This window comes from Gekko japonicus, unplaced genomic scaffold, assembly GCF_001447785.1.
Source record: "Gekko japonicus isolate JY-2015 unplaced genomic scaffold, Gekko_japonicus_V1.1 scaffold3214, whole genome shotgun sequence".
NCBI lineage: Eukaryota > Metazoa > Chordata > Lepidosauria > Squamata > Gekkonidae > Gekko > Gekko japonicus.
Window position 1 is genome coordinate 155095 of NW_015171599.1, and position 20298 is coordinate 175392.

A 20298-nucleotide genomic window follows, 5' to 3' on the forward strand; every position below is an offset into this window, starting at 1 on the left:
GGGGGGCTGGAGAGGAGGAGGAGGAGGAGGAGGCCTCCTCCGGCGAAGCCCCTTCATGATGGTTCCTGACAACGGCCGGGCGACGGGAGTGCCCCATTGCTCAATGCACCCCCGGAGCTCTGGGGTCTCGTGAGCAGAAATGCCGCTCGGTGAGCTCCTGGCTGCCGTTCAAGCGGCGGTGAGCGGGCGATGGGGCGGCCGCCTCAGTCAGTGAGTTCGCTCTGGAGCCCCTCCTTCCTGAGCTGGGACGGAAAGGCGTGAGCCGGAGGCTACAAAACCGCGAGCCGGCTCGCACGGACTCAGCTGAGAGGGAACCCTGGTGATGGTGGCAGCATCGGGGGGGGGGGGGCGGCTTGCCCTGAGGGCACCTGTCAGGCGCAGGGGTCCGGGCTCTGTCAGCCTGAACGTCAGCGCCATGCAGGCATAAGATAGACACAGATTGGGATAAACACTCCATAAAAAGAGAGCTGAGTTCGAAGGGAAAGGATACGTGGGCACTGTAGGTATGGCAAGCAGAATTCCTTTAAGAACGGTTTGGGGGCCAAGAAGGGGAAGGAATGGGGTTCTGTAAAAGTGTCTTCAAAGATGGGCATGTGGTTTGGATAAGTGTGTGTTGCAAACTAGGTGGGTGGAGCTCACACACCCATCTGTGTGAAATGTGGGGGCGGGCCGCGGGACAGTGAAGGCTTCTGCTTCCCCATCCTAAGAAAATGCAAGGAAACCTGCTTACTTACCCTGTTTGGAGTGCTGCATTTTGGATCCTGTCTCTTTACCCCCATTATGTAATGCACAAGAATAGGCAAATCTTGACTTCTGAATCACAAGCGGGAATTAAGATTGCTGGGGAAAGGTCAACAACCTCAGATATGTAGACGATACCACTCTAATGGCAGAAAGTGAAGAGGACCTAAAGAGCCTCTTGCTCAGGGTAAAAGAGGAGAGCGCAAAACTGGGCTTGAAGCTCAACATCACGAAAACTAAGATCATGGCATCCGGCCCCATCACTCCTTGGCAAATAGAAGGGGAAGTCGTGGAAGTAGTGACAGACTTCACGTTCCTGGGATCCCAGATCACCACAGACTGTGACAGCAGCCATGAAATTAAAAGACGCCTGCTCCTTGGGAGGAAAGCAATGGCGAACCTAAACAGCATGATAAAAAGCAGAGACATCACCCTGCCAACAAAAGTCCGCATGGTCAAAGCAATGGCATTCCCAGTAGTCATGTATGGCTGTGAGAGTTGGACTATAAGGAAGGCCGAGCGCCGAAGAATAGATTTTTTTGAACTATGGTGCTGGAGAAGACTCTTGAAGAGTCCCTTGGACTGCAAGAAGATCAAATCAGTCAGTCCTAAAAGAAATCAACCCTGACTGTTCCCTGGAAGGCCAGATAATGGAACTGAAGCTCAAATACTTTAGCCACCAAATGAGAAGGGAGCACTCCCTGGAGAAGACCCTGATGCTGGGAAAGATTGAAGGTCAAAGAAGACGGGGACGGCAAAGGATGAGATAGTTAGACAGTGTCATAGATGCAACAAACATGAAATTGAGCCAACTTCAGAGGACGGCAGAAGACAGGAAGGCCTGGCGTGATCTGGTCCATGGGGTCACAAAGAGTCGGACTCGACTGTGCAACTGAACAACCACAAACAATTGCATTCTTATGGTTTTAATCCTGGACTTCCATTATTATTAGCCATGTAGTAATGTCAAAGGACACTCAAGCCACATGCATACAAATGCTCTTTTTGCACTGGTGCTTTCACTGATACCAGTGATGAGACGGCGAAGCCAGGTAACTCCAGTTACCTTAATCTGTCCCTTGCCTTTGTATAGCCACTCCTCATGCAACAAAGCAGTATACTGCAGCTCTACTGAATCTAGTGTTTCCCAGTAAACTCAACCTTACAAATTTTTGCTTTTTTTCACTGACTTTGTGGTTAGTCTGTTAGAGGATTAGTGTCTCTTATTAATTGTTCCAGTTCCAGCAGAGCAGGAGAGCAGATTATGAACTTTGATACTTTAAAGCTGTGCTCAAGTAGATGGATAACTGAATTGTGAACAACAAGTAAAGCATTTGGCGGCTTGCATCTGAGATGAGTATATTAACTTCACCAGTGTTTGTTGGTTACATCAGGGAGCTAGAGTCCTTGTTTCTTGGGTATTAATATTAGCAGGTTTGCTGAAAATTCTGTGTGCCCTTTGGAATGAAAGATGTGTGAAGTCCTGAACCAAGTGTAGGTGGCTTGTTTGTCTCTTAATGCTGTGTACTGTAAAGCAGCCCATTTTGATTAATATACAGTATATGTGCAAACAGAGACAGCAGACACAACTGACAGGTGCTGTGTTGTTTCTGTTGTGCAGTTTTTGGTATGAATTTCCTAGTATAAATTTTAAATGATTAGCATAGCTCCTTATGGGCACTTCTCAGTAAACCAAGCAAAATAGTGGTATCTTTGGAGTTTATATAGGGTTTTAACAGATTGCCTAGTCCTTGAAGACAGAGACGACTGGGAAATCATGCAGGTGTTGCTGGATTTCACACAGGTCTAGTGTGCCTGTTATCACAGCATCAAATTTGGGTCTTTTTCACTGAATTCCACCATTGACTTGAGAAGCAGGATCTATTATGTAATCTTTGTACTGCTTAATGTGTAATATTAACACTTATGGTGTGCTTCAGTCCCTTCTGGTTGGTTCCAGACATTATTTACTGAATGTGCCATTTTTTTTTTATTGTGCTGACTCACTGTGTAATCCGTATTGAGTTTCTGTGAAAAAGGGACTATTATCTTAATCAGCATACACTGCCACTTGTTGAGCAAGAGATCTCTTTGATCATATGAAAAGTCTAATGCAGTCATTATTATCAGTACTTAGTAATCTAAAGCGCGTTTTTGTTTTGACAGGTTGCAATGTAGTCATTGCCTCTCGCAAACTGGACAGATTAACAACTGCAGCAAAAGAGCTAGCTGCCCAAAATCCATCCACTGATTCTGCCACAGTGACCCCAATACAATGCAACATTCGCAAAGAAGATGAGGTAAAACAAAATAGTTCTATCCTACTGTGTTGAGTGGAAGACGCCCCAAACAGTCTCGTGGTACACATGTTAACAGAATCCCATCTATTGACTTGGCTGATTAATATAGAGGAAAACAATTCTATAATTGGCTTTAGTTTTGATGATTTGGTACTTTTGTCTGAGCAGAAGGCTTTTGCCTTACTCAAACAAAGACTCCTCAATGTAGAGGTGCAAGATCTGAGAAGACTTGCACACAGACATTGCTCTGCCTTGAGTATGGGACTCTCTTTCAGCCACATTTCCTCAGGATACCTGGCAAGACTGATTCAGCCCCATCTTCGTAGAGCCAGTTTGGTGTAGTGGTTAAGTGTGCGGACTCTAATCTGGGAGAACCGGGTTTGATTCCCCACTCCTCCACTTGCACCTGCTGATGTGACCTTGGGTCAGTCACAAGCTCTGGCACAGCTATCCTTGAAAAAGAGCAGTTTGTGTCAGAGTTCTCTCAGCCCCACCCACCTCACAGGGTGTCTGTTGTGGGGAGGGGAAGGGAATGCTAGCTTGGTTTGACGTCCTTCCCTCAACAGATCAAGAAAATTCCCTATAAAGATAGATTGTGCCCAGGTGGGATGGGGAAAATTGAATCTATTGGACATGTGCTTTTGTACTGTAAATTCCACTATGACATCCGGGTTGCTTATATTGAACCTGTGTTGGACCCCCTTTTGGGCCAATCTTATGAGTATAAAATTATTTCTTTATTGTCTTTGCATAATATAGAAATTCTTGAACCTGTAGCAAATCTCTTTTATAAGGTATCTAGGAGAAGAGGCTCATATTAAGGCAATTCGGAATGTGATCCCCCCCCCCGGCTTATCTTGAGGCCCTATGCTGCATGTTGTATTTGATATCTTATGCCAATAAAGGTATTGCATTTGTATCTGAGTGGAAGACGAATATAAAGGTTTGGTGGAAAATACTTACCTGAGGTGAAGTAGATAGATCTTGTAAGATCATTGGAATAGACTATGACCATAAAATTGTGCTAGAGAGAGTCACAGTACTCCAGTCTGGAAGTGACCATTGCATGGGTTACTGTAGCCAGGTCCGGGGGGGGGAGGGGGGGGAGATATGGGACAAACTGCCTGATCTGCCTCAGATGGAAAAAGGCAGACCTGGCAGTGGTGGTGACCTGGGCCTCCATAGAAAGGGAGGCATCCAGGAACACCCCCAGACTCTTCACCCTTAACATTGGCACCAATGGAGCCCCATCGAAGGCTGGGAGCCTGATCCCCCGACCCAATCCCCTGCGACTCAGGTGCAGAACCACTGTCTTGGATGGATTTAACTTCAGTCAGCTCTGTCGCAACTATCCAGCCACAGCTTGTAGCGCCTCATCTAGATCTGAATAATAGAATCATAGAATGTTGGAGTTGGAAGGGATCTTGCAGGTCATCTAGTCCAACCCCCTGCACTCTACAGGAGCATAGCCTAAGGATAGCTCTACAACATACCCGAAAGAATACCCCGGGGCCGTGTCCGGGTGGCTGTCCATGAGTAGATAGAGCTGGATGTCGTCCACATACACAGCCCATATTTCCAGATAATTTGGGCAAGAGGGTTCATATAGATATAAAACAACATGGGGGAGAGAATTGCTCTGTGCAGCACACTGCATTCCAGTGGGTGCTGCTGGGATAACTCCCCCCCCCCCAAGCATCACTCTCTCTCCGCAACCTTGAGAAAGGAGGTCAGCCACTGCAAGGCAAGCCCCCGTATCCCAGCGACATGGTCAACTATGTTGAACGCTGCTGACAGATCACGAAGAATCAGCAGCGCCAATCCCCCTCGATCCAGATGTCTCCAGAGATCATACACGAGGGTGACCAGTACCGTCTCTGTCTGACGGGCCAGGCAAAAGCCGGACTGGAAGGGGTCCAGGACTTTAGCCTCATCCAAGAAAACCTGAAGTTGTGTTGCCACTGCCTTCTCTACCACCTTACCCAGGAATGGTACGTTAGACACTGGGTGGTAGTTATTAAGGACCATAGAGTCCAAAAAAGATCTTTTAAGGATAGGGTGAACCACCACCTCCTTCAACCCCCCTAGGAAGGTCCCTGTTGAAAGGGACAAGTTCCTCAGGGGGGTCCGCTCCTCATCACCACAGGCTTTAACCAGTCACGGTAGGCAGTGATCTAGGAGGCACATGGTAGGCTTCACAGCTGCCAAGATCTTGTCAACTTCATCCCGGGAGAGCAGACTAAAATGGTCCAAAACTGGACTTGAAGACAGCCAATGGGCTTCCAGTTCTCTTATTGTATCAATTGTGGTTGGAAGGTTATGGCGGAGCGACTTTGTCTTCAAAATGGCTCACAGATGCCTCACAGCCAATAGCCAGTTCCCTAGCATGTGGTATGCCCTGAGGCAAAGTAGTCAGTGACTGAACAATTCTAAATAATTGGGCCAGGTGAGAACTTGCTAACGCAATGGAGGTTGCATAGAAATTTCTCTTTGTGACTTTCACTGCCATCATATAGGTTCTTAGAAATGACCTATAAGATGCTCTTGTGGCTTCGTCACGAGCCTGCCGCCACCCTCTCTCTCGTCGTCTTGGCTCCCATTTCATCCGCCATAGCTCCAGGGTATACCATGGAGCTCGTTTGGTCGGAGGGCAAAGCATACCTGGGTTGGGAATCCAGCTGCCAGCAAATTCATCAGTCTGGAAACTGTTGTTTAAATTGGTCAGTCATCTGGTTTTGTGGTCTGTGTTTTTATGCTGGGCTATTATGCTGTATTTGAATTAGTATCTTTTAATGTTTTGTTTTTATCATCATTGTAAGTAGCCTTGGGCAGGTTCGTGGAATGGTGGCTTAAATTTTTTTATAAATAAATGAACAGTACTTCAAAAATGGCCAAACCTGTTTAATCAGAAAAAAACACTCACACCACTTCTGACTCTGCTGCCTAAACTGTTCTCTTTATGTCTATCTCAGAGTTGGACTTCTAGAACTCGTCTGCATTCTCTTGTCTCCCCACATGATCTGCAACAGCAGATTCATGTAGGGCTTCTAGGGAATAACTTATTGAATGCAAATTGTCAGGCCTCAGGGGCCTCCTTACAAGGAAGCTTTCTTTCCCACCAGAATGCCATAAATAATTCTGCTTTTTGGCAGAGGGCTCCCAGACACTACACAGCCTACCAATTCCCTTTGTTAAGAAGGTTGTGATGTTGCATTATAGCCTTTCTTGCTCCTGGGTTTTCTAAATCGAATACTTGGTCTACTGATGTCAATCTGATTAGCCTTTTTCATTTTCTGAGAAAGGGAATGTGTAGTTATTGTATCTCTGTGAAGATAATCTTCCTTCCTTCCTTCCTTCCTTCCTTCCTTCCTTCCTTCCTTCCTTCCTTCCTTTCTTCCTTTCACCACATAAATGGTTAGTTCATTCCTGAATCCAAGATTTCTAATGATGCTCTTTTCCCTTCCTTCCTTCCTTCCTTCCTTCCTTCCTTTCTGCTTTGTCTGGATTTCCTAGTTCGTGGAGACTGGATGAGTTTCCTGGGATTATTAAACAGCTTCTGGCAGTCAGCCTGCCATGTTGTGCTTGCTGCTTATTGAGTTGTTAGAAATGGAGGTCTGCTGGGAAATGAGGCATTGTTAGAAGTACAATCTCTGCTAAACTGGGTACAATCTGGGTACAATCTCTGCTAAACTGCCACGCACTTGTTGATCAAACTGCAGTTTTATAAGATGAGGTTGATTTGACTTGCGTACTGGTCTACCTAGTTTGTACCAACCTAGTTCGTACCAACAACGATCAGTGGATACTTTCTGGAAACTTAGAAGCAGGAGTCTTCCCTGTTTTGTCATCAGTATCTTGTATTCAGAAGCATGTTGCCTCTGTACACAGAGGTGTCATTTAGCTATCAGGGATGTGAGATGTTGTCGGATCTCTGTTCCTAAATTTGTCTGATATTTGTAAAGCTATATAAGCTGATGATCATGGCTATGTCTTGGGGCAGTGAAATTCATAAATTCATTGCATGTTGTCGGTCCTGAATTTTCTCTAAACGTAAAGAGTTTTCACCAGTGGAGCAGTATCAATTGGGTGGAATTTGTCCTGTGGAATACCAAAGAGTTCTCCTTTAGTGGAGGAAGTCATCCAAACTGGTTAGGTCACACCTCTCACTCCAGGCAGGGCTGTGCAAATTTTGTATGACTCTCCTGGGACAGAGAGAGGCTGCCCTTCCAGTTTGAATAGCCCTGCTGCTTCAGCAGGATGCTCAAGCCTAGCTGTGCTTCTGTGTTTAACAAAACACCTAATAAGTTCAGGAATCTTACTGATCTTCCCATTCTGGGGAAACTCTTTCAAGAGGCTTCAAAGCTGACTGTGGAGGTGGAGTTTTCTTAAAAGATCCAAGGATCTGGGCCTGCAAAAAAGAAAGACCATCCCAAGGACAAGCCCTTCCTGCCTGAGACTTTGGATTTGAATGACAGACACCATGAACACAGCTCCTGACAGGTCAGGAAGATCTGAGGCTTTGGAGCCTTCCTCAGTCCTCATGATGCTGGTGGTGGTAGTGTGGAGTTTTCAACTGTGGATTCCCACTGCGCAAACTTGAAGGCTGCTGGGTTCTCAGGGGGACTTTCCAAGGATGTTGGAGGTGAGCTTACCTCCCTCCAGGTCCCCAGAGAGCTATTGGGTGGGAATTTGCTGACCAGGACATCAGATCAGGTTTTTTTCAGAGAAACTTCCCTTTCACACAGACCCCTTCCCTAGTCTTTAAAAGATTTTCTGTGGGCGTGAAAGCTCCCAATATGCCGGGTGCATATTTTTCTCTGCGCTTTTCAGCCTGGATGCTGCAGGCCTGGAGATCTTCATGGATGCCCTCCCTGTTAGCCGGGTTGCCTCAAATTCGTATTGATCTTAGGGGAATTATGGTATTTAAGACAGGCAATGGGCCAAAAAGGGAGCAATCACCTATGTATACAGGGGTCCCACTTCTTCCAGACGCACCAGAAATAGACTCAAGGCTGGCTTCAGTATAAAATGGTTTTGTTTACTGATAATAATTCACACACATACAATAATTGAACCACACTCACAGTTATATAGTTCTAGGAAAATAGAGAGAGAAGAGGGGTAGGACATTCGCATTAGCAGGATGATCGTTGAGGGGTAATACTTTACCTGTCCTCGGTGGGATGAAGCGATCCTTAGGAAAAATAAGGGATACTATGGGGTATTAGGATTGTGTTCTGAACCAGCAGAGACACGTGGAGACTCTGGTAGCGCTAACCGAGAGTTGTGGAGTTAGGATGGGTTTAGAAGAAGAGAAGAAGAGATTGGATTTATACCCCGCCCTTCACTACCCAAAGGTGTCTCAGAGCGGCTTACAAACTCCTTTCCCTTCACCTCCCCACAACAGACACCCTGTGAGGTAGGCAGGGCTGAGAGAGCTCTGACAGAAACTGCTCTTTTTCAAAGACAGCTCTTGTCAGAACTACGACTTGCCCAAGGTCATCCAGCCAGGTGCAAGTGGAGGAGTGGGGAATCAAACCCGGTTCTCCCAGATTAGAGTCTGCGCACTTATCCACTACACCAAACTGATCAGGAGAGAGAGAGATGGCGGGGTGCATCTCTTTTTATAAGGGGGGCTTGGGGGGTGGGCTAGGCTGGCCACATCCCCTGACATACCACCTGTTAGTCCATCTCCAAAAACATACAGATTGGACCTGGGTTCAAGGGGGAAGGGTCTAAGGGGGGTGGTCAATATTCAGATCTAGTAATCCTGTGTGAGACAGTGGCACCTGGAGGGATGATGACTCATGCGGCCAGAGTCATTGTCATTGATATCTCCTTGATTGTCTTATGGCTGCAGCTTCAGCGAGGTGAGGCTGGGTGGGGGAGAGAATGTTGTCTGCGTGTAAAGAAGGAAACTCCTCATGGAGTTTGAATCCTTTGTTTTAGGTCTTCTGCCTTGGCATGGCATCTGTCTGGCATTCAGTGCTTCATGTGGCTAGGGAGCTGGTCCATCTTACAGCATGTAAGAGGGTAGGTAACCTCTGGAACCATAGGCACATCATCGCACAGGAAGGCTTCCTTCTTCTGGTGTGTGTCTGTAATTGGCATCACTATTGGGTCACCACACAGTTCAGTCCCTTCTGCACACTATTGGCGCAGTCCAAGTTTTATTACTTATGAACAATGTCCATAAGTGCGCTATAGGCGCCTTGCAGGGCAACATCCCTTAGCAGCTATATCTCCTGCAGATATGCAGGATCCTCAGCGATTGGGGTGGCTGATTGCCGGGGAGATGAAATAGAATGTTTCCACTATTTGTTCCAGTTGAATAGAAAAACTAGATATTACTTTGTCTTCTTGGCAGGGGATATGAGAACCTGGAGAAAACCATTACTGCAGATACAGGAAAGGAGAAAGGCAGTTGATACAAGGGTTATTGTGCACAACTGTGGCAAGGGGTTCTCATCATTAAAATACATTCATAAAATGCATTGTTACACAGAAAGCCCATGCCATTTTCAGTTGTGCTAATCCAACAATCTGGAGACATAAAACCACTTTGGCACCAGTCAGGTCCCTGCTACAACACTGCTGATTCTACTTCCCTGATTTAATAGCAATTCAAAAGTATTTGTGGAAAAGCATCCAAGATGGGAGAAGTTTGAACCACATATCACAGGTGCAAAGGCTAAGAACTGAAACCAAGCCTGCCTTCATTGCTCTATGAGGAGCGTGAAAGTAGTTTACCAAGGACCTAAATGCTGCCATAAAAGTGTGAACGCTTTTAAAAGGATGGATAACAGTAGGCTTGCTTATGATAGGAAACCTCTGTGAATGCTAGGAATGTTTCTTCCATGAGACAGGCTGTCCAGTGAAATTGAGCAACCTGCTTCCTCAAAGGTTTTTGAGATTGGACATTCATCTCAAGTCTAACATTCCTTTCCATCTCTAGCAAAGCTGGCATCCTAAAGGGGTGTGTGTTTGTTTTGTTGTTTGAGTTTTGCTTTTTAGTCTCCTTTATTTTCTTCTCATGGCTTGATATTTAGCAATACAAAAAAGGAGACCTCCCATCATATACAGTCAATAATCAGGACAGAAAAAAGTCAGGGACAAATAGGTAGCCAAAAAACATAGCCAAATAACGAAGGCACCGGATTCCTCTCTTTGTTTCATGAATTCAACTTCCTCAGAAGTAAATATTCTTGGCACAAACTGTTGTCATAGTCTTTCTTTGAATGATGTAGAAATATAATTTGATTTACAAATCAAAAATCTTGTAGAATTCTAGCATTGGGAAGCAATTGCTGTGTTTGACTAGTGCCCGACAAGATCACTTTGATGAGTGTTTTGAAATTGTACAATGCTAGAATTCTACCTGTTTGTACTTACCTGTTATTTACCTGTACTGACCTGTTATACATTTGAATCTTCTATTTAGTGATATTGTCTTTCTTATATAGTTGCATGTCATAAATGTTGCACAATTCTATGAGCTATAGCATTTTCCTGGCTTTTGATATTTGGCGATGACATAAATGTTATTGTAGAACCAACATTGAGGACTGTAGGTACATGGAAAGGCAGCATATACATTTAATAAATAATAATAAATAATATCTGTGGAATACTGTGAATGTTCTTTTATTGTGCGTACTGGAACCTTCTTAGCTACTTCCAGAACTAGAGGCTACAGTTGTTCTAATATCTCTGTAATGAAATCTTTCTATTGAGGAGAATAATATTTTAAGTCTTCACAGAGTTATATACATTTATCATACTTCTTCTGAATAGAAACCAAAGCATCCTAAGGTAAATTTTAGCTGTTAGTGAGTTTCTACGTGCAGAATTTGGTTGGCACACTGCATCTCTTGCCAATAAAACTGCTTCCTCCCCCCCCCCCAATGCAAAAGTAGCAAGATTCCCTTTTCTGGGTTTTTCAATGGACATGGCACCTTTAACCATGGTGTTATGGTTTCTCTTTAGTTCTGATTTATATGTAAAACACATCAAAGTAATAATAAAAATAAAAATAAATGTTCATTTGGGGGGGCTTGTTTAAAAGTAATCACTTATATATAATGTCTTATTGACACTTTTGTTTTGGTCAGACCTGTAATGGCATGCTGGCAGATGGAAATGAAAAGTCTTAAAAGCTACCACATGCAGACTTGCCAACTTGTCTTCTTTATTGTTGTAGGTAGATGCACTGGTGAAGTCGACATTGGATCTTCATGGTAGGATAGATTTCTTAGTAAATAATGGAGGGGGCCAGTTCCCTAGTCCAGCAGAAGCAATCAGTTCAAAAGGGTGGCATGCCGTGATTGAAACCAACCTGACTGGAACCTTCTATTGTTGTAAAGCAGGTGAGGCTGGATGTAGAGGGAAATGTTGGCAACTAAGCCAAAACCTGTCTGTTTCCTCTGCTGCTAGCTCTCAGGTTCTTCATTGTCAGGCTATCTTTATTGCTTCCATTAGAAGCATACATCATAATTGTAAATTCAGAGAACTTGGGGAACCTTTTAAAGGCTTACCATGAGCCCATCAGCCGCTTCTACCTGGCTGTTCAAGAAAACATAGTAACAAATATCAGCTCTTAGTCACAAAGGCTGTCTGATGGACCACCGTAAACAAGCCTATTCTAATAATTGTTTATAAAAAAGAAAATCTGCCTTAAAGCTGTAGTACTGTGAGCAAAGGAAGAGGAACAAAAATGCCACTCCCTAGACCTGGAGACCAAGCCGCATGAGGAAAGGCTGAGGGACTTGGGAATGTTTAGTCAGGAGAAGAGGAGGTTGAGGGGGGACAGGATTGCTCTCTTTAAGTATTGCTCTCTTTGAGTATTTAAGTATTTGAAGGGCTGTCAGAGGAGGGCAGGGAGCTGCTTCTGATGGCAGCAGAGGATAGGACTTGCGATACTGGGTTTAAATTAAGGGCGGGAAGGTACCGGCTGGATATTAGGAAAAACTTCTTTACAGTCAGAGTTGTGCAACAGTGGAATCAGCTGCTTAGGGAGGTGGTGAGCTCCCCCTTACTGGCAGTCTTTAAGCAGTGGCTGGACAAACACTTGTCAGGGATGCTCTAGGCTGATCCTACATTGAGCAGGGGCTGGACTAGATGGCCTGTATGGCCCCTTCCATCTTCGTGATTCTATGATTCCTCTCTCACTTTGTAGCCCACTGAGCCCCCCAAAAAGGATCCCCAGAAAAAGCACTGAGGACAGTGTGGTGTTCTGCAGTGGAAGTGGGAGGAATACTTTTGCCTCATCTGCTGGCAGATGAATCTTCATACGAATCTAGACTATTATATTGAGAAAATAGCAACAAATGTTGGCATATGATGGATAACAGTCCAAGCTGTTAAAAAAGTTAGTCTGCTTAATTCCCTCCCCGCCCCCTCAGGATTGCTGCTTGATGTTCTTTGACCACTGGCAGCCCAATGGAAATGGGTTCATAAATTCTAAAGGAGTCTTCAGGAAAGGTGTTCCTTCCATTGAGTAATCACAATTAAGACAAGAAGAGCAGTGTTCCTCAGCTGGACATACGTTGTAGCAGACATGAATTAACTGCATTGTGTGTCGACAGTGCTAGGAGTAATGGGATGCTGTTACCTGAGCTAATTCAAGCTGAGGACCAAACTGTTATTGGGTAGAGAGGAATAACCTGGAGAAAACCATTAATTTGTTCTTATATTGCTTCTAGACTTTTCAGAAAGGATAAAGGAATTGGGTTCTCTTGTTCCTTGCTTAGGTCCGTCAGGCTTAGGGCCTTGAGATTTTATCTAGCTGCAGTAGACCACTAGAGTTCTTTGAAACTAATGGAACTCAGATGGAAGCATGAAGGTAGATTGATATCCTCCATGTTATTCAACTGGTGCGAAGATACAGTCCTAAACTGTACAAGTCAATGGTGGTCCTGTGGCTCATGTACTGATTGAATGCTGTTGCTGCTTGTGAGTCCATATTTATAGAGGAAATCTGTGAACATATTAACAGGATTGTTTCCTTGACAAAATTGATGGCTGAGTCAGTACTAAATTTTGTTTCTTCTAAACTGGTTAACTTAACTATTGCACACGATCTGACAGTGTAGAACAACAACAGCCAGCTTTTCTTTATTTCTCTACAGTGTACAATGCATGGATGCAGGATCATGGCGGCACCATTGTCAACATTGTGGCTAATATGTGGAAAGGTTTTCCTGGAATGTCGTAAGCCTGTCATTTTCATCTAAATTGCTTTTTCATTAGGACGTGTACTGCTTGCTTCTGCTAAAACTGCCAAGTTTCTGAATAGCAGTAAATGGGGAAGAGGTAAACTTATGAGGGTAAGAAAAGATAGAACATAAGAACATAAGAGACGCCAATGTTGGATCAGGCCAAAGGCCCATCCAGTCCAACACTCTGTGTCACACAGTGGCCAGAAATACCAGTGCCATCAGGAGGTCCAGCAGTGGGGCCAGGACATTAGAAGCCCTCCCACTGTTGACCCCCCCAAGCACCAAGAAGACAGAGCATCACTTGCCCCAGAGCCCCTAGCTATACCTTGTGGCTAATAGCCACTGATGGACCTCTGCTCCATATGCTTATCTAATTCCCTTTTGAAGCCATCCATGCTTGTAGCACCCACCACTTCCTGTGGCAGTGAATTCCAAGTGTTAATCACTCTTTGGGTGAAGAAGTACTTCCTTTTATCCATTCTAACCCGACCGCTCTGCAGTTTCATGGAGTGCCCACGAGTTCTTGTATTGTGAGAAAGGGAGAAAAGTACCTCTTTCTCTACCTGCTCTTTCCCATGCATAATCTTATAAACCTCGATCATGTCACCCCTCAGTCGTCTTTTCTCCAAGCTAAAGAGCCCTAAGCGCTTTAACCTTTCCTCATAGGGAAAGTGTTCCAACCCTTTTATCATTCGAGTTGCCCTTTTCTGCACTTTTTCCAAAGCTATAATATCCTTTTTAAGGTGTGGTGACCAGAACTGCACACAGTATTCCAAATGAGGTCTCACCATTGATTTATATAGGGGCATTATTATATTGGCTGATCTGTTTTCAATACCCTTCCTAATAATCCCCAGCATAGCATTGGCCTTCTTTATTGCAGTCACACACTGTCTCGACATTTTCAGTGAGTTATCCACTACAACTCCAAGATCTCTCTCTTGCTCAGTCTCTGCCAGTTCAGACCCCATCAATGTGTATTTATATTTAGGATTTTTGGCTCCAATGTGCATCACCTTGCACTTGGCCACATTGAACCCCATTTGCCATGTTGACGCCCACTCGCCCATCCTTGACAGATCCCCTTGGAGTGCCTCACAATCCTCACTGGTTTTCACCACCCTGAACAACTTTGTATCATCCGCAAATTTAGCCACTTCACTGCTTACTCCCATCTCCAAATCATTAATGAACAAGTTAAAAAGCAGTGGACCAAGTACTGATCCCTGCGGTACCCCACTGCTTACCACCCTCCACTGAGAAAATTGCCCACCTACACTCACTCTCTGTTTTCTATGAACTAGCCAGTTTTTGATCCATAAAAGGACTTGTCCTTCTATCCCATGATTTTTGAGCTTACTTAGGAGCCTTTGATGAGGAACTTTATCAAAAGCTTTCTGGAAGTCAAGGTAAATAATATCTATTGGATCCCCCTTGTCCACATGTTTGTTCACCCCCTCAAAGAACACTAACAGGTTAGTGAGACAAGATCTTCCCTTACAGAAACCGTGCTGAGTCTGCCTCAATAGGTTTTGTTCATCTATGTGCCTACTAATTCTTTCCTTAATAATGGTTTCCACCAATTTACCCGGTATCGACGTCAGACTGACTGGCCTGTAATTTCCCGGATCTCCTCTGGAACCCTTTTTAAAGATGGGAGTGACATTAGCTACCTTCCAATCCTCAGGAATGGAGGCAGATTTTAAGGAAAGATTACATATCTTTGTCAGGAGATCTACAAGTTCACATTTGAGTTCTTTCAGAACTCTCGGATGTATGCCATCTGGGCCTGGTGATTTTTCAGTTTTTAAGTTGTCTATCAGTTTTAGGACCTCCTCTCTCATCACCTCAATCTGACTCAGGTCTTCCAACACCCCTCCTGAAATCAGTGGTTCTGGAGTGGGCAAGCACTTCTCATCTTCCACAGTGAAGACGGAGGCAAAAAATGCATTTAGCTTCTCAGCCATTTCCCTATCATCCTTCAATACTCCTTTTACCCCTTGGTCGTCCAAGGGCCCCACTGCCTCCCTGGCTGGTTTCCTGTTTCTAATGTATTTGAAGAAAGTTTTATTGTTGGTTTTTACGTTTTTTGCTATATGCTCCTCATATTCCCTTTTTGCCTGCCTGACCTCAGACTTGCATTTTATTTGCCATAGCCTGTGTTCCGTTTTATCAGCCTCACTGTGACTAGCTTTCCACTGCTTAAAGGAATTCTTTTTACTTTTTACAGCCTCCATTACTCTGTTTGTTAACCATGCAGGCTTTTTCCTATACCTGTTTGTGCCTTTCCTAACCTGCGGAATATATATTTTTTGAGCTTCTAGGATCGTAGTTTTAAATAGATCCCAAGCTTCCCCAATTGTTTTGACCCTTTCTACTTTTCCTTTCAGTTTCCTCCCCACGTGTCCCCTCATATCAGAGAAATTACCCCTTTTAAAGTTAAAAATGGTTGTGTGAGTCTTTTTGGCCAATTCTCTATTTGTACAAATGATGAACTCAACAACATTATGATCACTGTTTCCAAGCGGTGCAATCACTTTTACATCTCTCACCAGGTCTTGAGTGTTACTTAGGACCAAATCAAGGATCGCCTCTCCCCTGGTAGGTTCCGTGACCATCTGCTCCATAGCACAGTCATTTAGAGTGTCTAGAAACTCAATCTCTTTTTCCCGACTAGAACACATATTGACCCAATCAATGTGTGGGTAGTTAAAATCACCTATTATTACACAGTGTTTTTGTCTAGTTGCTATCTTTAAGGCATTCATCATTTTATAATCCTCCTCTATCTTTTGATCTGGTGGGCGATAACAAACTCCCAGTGTTAAGTTTCCTTTTGGCCCCCCTATTTCAACCCATAGAACTTCCAGAAGCGAATCCAATTCACTTAGCCTCTCAATCTTTCTAGACTTTATACCCTCTCTGACATACAGAGCTACCCCACCTCCAACCCTTCCCCCCCTATCCTTCCGATATAATATATAACCGGGAATCACTGTGTCCCACTGATTTTCCTCATCCCACCAAGTTTCAGAAATACCCACAATGTCTATTTTTCCCTCCGACACCAAGCACTCCAACTCCCCGATTTTACCTCGGACACTTCTAGCATTTGTATAGAAACAGCTGTAATTTCCCTTACAAGTTAAGCCTGCATCCTTCCTCTTGCTATCTCGAGTCGTTGTCCGGCAGTCCATGTCACCAGCCATGGCCTCTGTGGACAATTTCAATCCACCTCCCTGTAGAAAAGCAACCGGTACCCCCTCACCTCTCTCAGATGAGCCAACCCGAACCAGAGACTTTTCATCTCCTGTCGGCTTTCCCCCAATATTCAGTTTAAAAGCTGCTCTGCCACCTTTTTGATTTTAAGTGCCAGCAGCCTGGTTCCTTCTCGGGACAAGTGGAGACCGTCTCGCCTGTACAGCTCCCTCTTGTTCCAAAAAGTATCCCAGTGCCTAACAAACCTGAACCCTTCCCCCCTACACCATCGTCTCATCCACGCATTGAGACTCCTGATCTCTGCCTGTCTCTCCGGCCCTGCGCGTGGAACAGGTAACACTTCTGAGAAGGCTACCTTGGAGGTCCTGGACCTAAGTTTCCTGCCCAGCAGCCTAAATTTCTCCTCCAGGACCTCACGACTGCATTTCCCCACATCGTTGGTGCCGACATGCACCACGACCACTGGCTCCTCCCCAGCACTATCTACCAGCCTATCTAAAACACGCGTAATGTCCGCTACCTTCGCACCAGGCAGGCAAGTCACCATACGGTCAGTACGCGGGTTCGCCACCCAGCTGTCTACCTGCCTAAGGATCGAATCACCCACTACCAAGAGCCCCCCTCCCACCCTGCTCAGGGATGGTTCCTTGGTGCAAAAGGAGAGCCGCTCACCAGCTGGGGAAGAGGTCCCTTCTGAGGGCACATTCCCCTTATCCTCAGCATGGTGCCCTGTTTCCCCTAGACCCTCATGCTCCCTGACAGCAGCGGGGCTGCCAGATCCAGAGTGGGACGAAGCTAACAAGTCCCCGAGAGTCTTTTCTGTGTGCCTAGCTGACTGTCTCTGCTTCTCCAGGTCAGCCACCTTGGCCTCAAGGGAGCACACACGTTCCCTGAGAACCAGGAGCTCCTTGCACCGAGGACACACCCAAGACTTCTGCCCAGTGGGCAGATAGTCATACATGTGACACTCCGTGCAAAACACTGGATAGCCCCCAACCCCCTGCTGGCATTCTGGCTTCATAATTCTTTTAAAATAAATAAATATAATCCCCCTTTTAAACCCTTGGTATTTATGTGGTTTTTGTTATCAAAGTCAAATTATTTTACGGGAAAGACAAAGAGCCTAGGGCCTTGTCTTTCTGGCTCTTTTTGGGCTTCTTACAGAGCCCCTAGTCTAAGAGCCACGGGCAAAGAGCCCTTTAGCTCGCCCTTCGGCTCGTGCCAGAGGCTCGTGCCTCTGGCAAGGTGCTTCCTTAAATAGAGGCCTCCCCCAGCAGAGGTCAGGCAGCAGCTATTCAAATTCAAATTCACCCAGGCACTCAATCACAGGCAAAACAATGCCCCTTCCACTTCCTCTCAATTACAGGCAATCCCAGTCAAACAATGCCCGTTCCTCTCCCACACTCAATCAGCCAGGACTCTGCAAGAACTCTAAGTGCTTCCACACACTGCTAAACACAGTTTTCCCACAAAATATCCTTAGCTGAATTCTCTCAGCTGAAAGCAAGTAAAAGAAACCCACTCACCTCTCTCACAGCTCTCTCTCCTGCTCCTGCTCAGAGCTCAGCTGGTCTCCTCTGCCTCTGGCAAGGTGCTTCCTTAAATAGAGGCCTCCCCCAGCAGAGGTCAGGCAGCAGCTATTCAAATTCAAATTCACCCAGGCACTCAATCACAGGCAAAACAATGCCCCTTCCACTTCCTCTCAATTACAGGCAATCCCAGTCAAACAATGCCCGTTCCTCTCCCAGGACTCAGCCAGGACTCTGCAAGAACTCTAAGTGCTTCCACACACAGCTAAACACAGTTTTCCCACAAAATATCCTTAGCTGAATTCTCTCAGCTGAAAGCAAGTAAAAGAAATCCACTCACCTCTCTCACAGCTCTCTCTCCTGCTCCTGCTCAGAGCTCAGACCCATTTCTTTATATTTGACAGCTAGTGTGACAGATTGCTCAGAAAAGAAGGCTTTTTAGAACGCTGCTTAGGACAGAGAGGGAGATTATGAGTTAATATTCCCTGGAGAGAAGTGCTTATGTGGTTGGCTGTTCTCTGATTGGGCAGCATCAGCTTAGAGAGGAAATAAAACAGCTGATCTGGAGGGAAAATATTTTTTTTGCCTTTTGGTCTTTGTCTGAAATCTAACGTCTGGATCAATAGCCAAAGAGTTTGGCTTCTGAGAGAAGTAACTTTTGAGAGTCAGTTATTTCTGTCAGGGAATTGTCAGAAAAGTACTTCTATATATAGAGAAGACAGACCCCATTGTCTTAAATATATTAGAACTACTCTGAGGGAGAATTTAGATTCTCAGTCAAGAAAGCTACAGAACAGCTTTATGCAGACAACGGATACTGGAGAAGGATTTGGCAGGAGGTCTAGGTAGTTAGAGAGAACTCCCAGGCAAGCCAAATAGTAAAAGGAGTTATTGCTTCTTAGGGACAAGGAGAATAACTTCCTGCCAGTGAAAGGGGTTGGGAAGAGAACCCTGGTCTATGATAAAGGGGTGAAGTTTAAACCCCTCAGAAGTTAGAGAAAAACTTACATCTAAAGAGAGAAATCTAGAAACTATAAGCAAACACTGTTCTCCAGAAAACAGTATCATGAACCTATGTTAGTGCTGAAATACACTATCCAAAGCACCTCTCATTGAAATGATAAGCCATAACAACACTGTCTTGTATGACCTAAGCTTTCAAATCTGAATATAGTATGAAGTTTTACCTTAGCCTTTCTAAATCTTGACAATCTCCTATCTATATATCTAATTCCTAACAGTTCCCTGTGTGCGGATACTTATTTCCACAGATAGGGGCATACTCTCCCCCAACAGGTTTTTCTACAGACTCAGGCAACTGTGTGGGGCTGCAGAAAAAAAATCAAAAAGTTTTTAAAAGAACACCCGGGGAGGGTTGAATCCTTCCCCCACCTTTTGAAATGACTGCCGCAGAGATCTACTCCAGGCCCCACTGCATTGACAATGAATGTAAACTGCTTTAGTCCCCACTCTGGAGAAAGACCATAGTTTTCCTTAATAGAGGCTGCAGAGGGGAAAGAGACAGAAAGCTGAAGACTGCCTAATAGCCAGAGAGAGAGACAGAGAAGGCAGGAAGCAAAAGCAGAACTAGGGCTGCGATTGGGGAGCATTCCTCCTGCAGTATGAATGGTTAAATAGCCGGAGGTTTGGGTTTAAAAGGCAGGGGGATGGGGTAGGGCACTTTCCAGGCCTAATTTGGAGCCAGGCCTGGGACTAGGATTGCCCGCTGCAGGTTGGAAAATTCCTGGAGATTCTGTGGTGAAGTCTGAGGAGTGCAGAGTTTGGGGAGGAGAAAAGCCTCATCTGGATATAATGCCCCAGAGTCCACCCATTTTCTCCAGGGGGACAGATGTCTGTTGTCTGGAGTTCAGTTGTCATTGTGGGGGATCTCCAGGTCCATCCTGGAGGCTAGCAAACCTAGGCTTAGCAACACCCTCTGGGTGACTTGATACCACCTGACTTGCATGATTCAACTAGGCCTGGCTGCTTGCTGCTGTTCAACAGCAGCCACCCTATGTAAGCCAGTGTAGTATAATGGTCAGAGCTTCAGAGTAGGGTGTGCGAGACCCAGGTTTAGATCCCCATCTTGCTGTGGGAGCTCACTGGGTGATTTTGGACCAGTTACATACTTTCAGCCAAAACTATCTGACAGAGTTGTTGTTGTGTGGATAAGAAGGAGGAGAGAATAATGTTAACCGTTTTAGTCCCCACTGTGGAGAAAGGCCATAGTTTTCCTTAGTAGAGGCTGGAGAGGGAAAGGAGTTGGAAAGCTGAAGACAGAGGGGCAGATAA

The 20298-nt window shown here is 45.1% G+C and overlaps 1 protein-coding gene across 1 annotated transcript; it reads left to right on the top strand.

The window, feature by feature from the left end:
• Window positions 1-52: 52 nt before the first annotated feature.
• PECR (peroxisomal trans-2-enoyl-CoA reductase) lies at window positions 53-13254 on the top strand. The gene is made up of 4 exons (XM_015419896.1): window positions 53-149; window positions 2908-3041; window positions 11242-11407; window positions 13169-13254. Exons 1-4 carry the CDS (start codon window positions 140-142, stop codon window positions 13252-13254), a joined length of 396 nt encoding a protein of 131 aa, XP_015275382.1. The 5' UTR covers window positions 53-139.
• Window positions 13255-20298: the final 7044 nt, after the last annotated feature.

What these genes read in the sequence shown, in the direction of transcription:
- PECR (XM_015419896.1), top strand. An exon ending in ACATTCGCAAAGAAGATGAG is followed by an intron (nt 3,042 to 11,241) that starts GTAAAACAAAAT and finishes TTATTGTTGTAG; the next exon opens with GTAGATGCACTGGTGAAGTC. An exon ending in CTTCTATTGTTGTAAAGCAG is followed by an intron (nt 11,408 to 13,168) that starts GTGAGGCTGGAT and finishes ATTTCTCTACAG; the next exon opens with TGTACAATGCATGGATGCAG.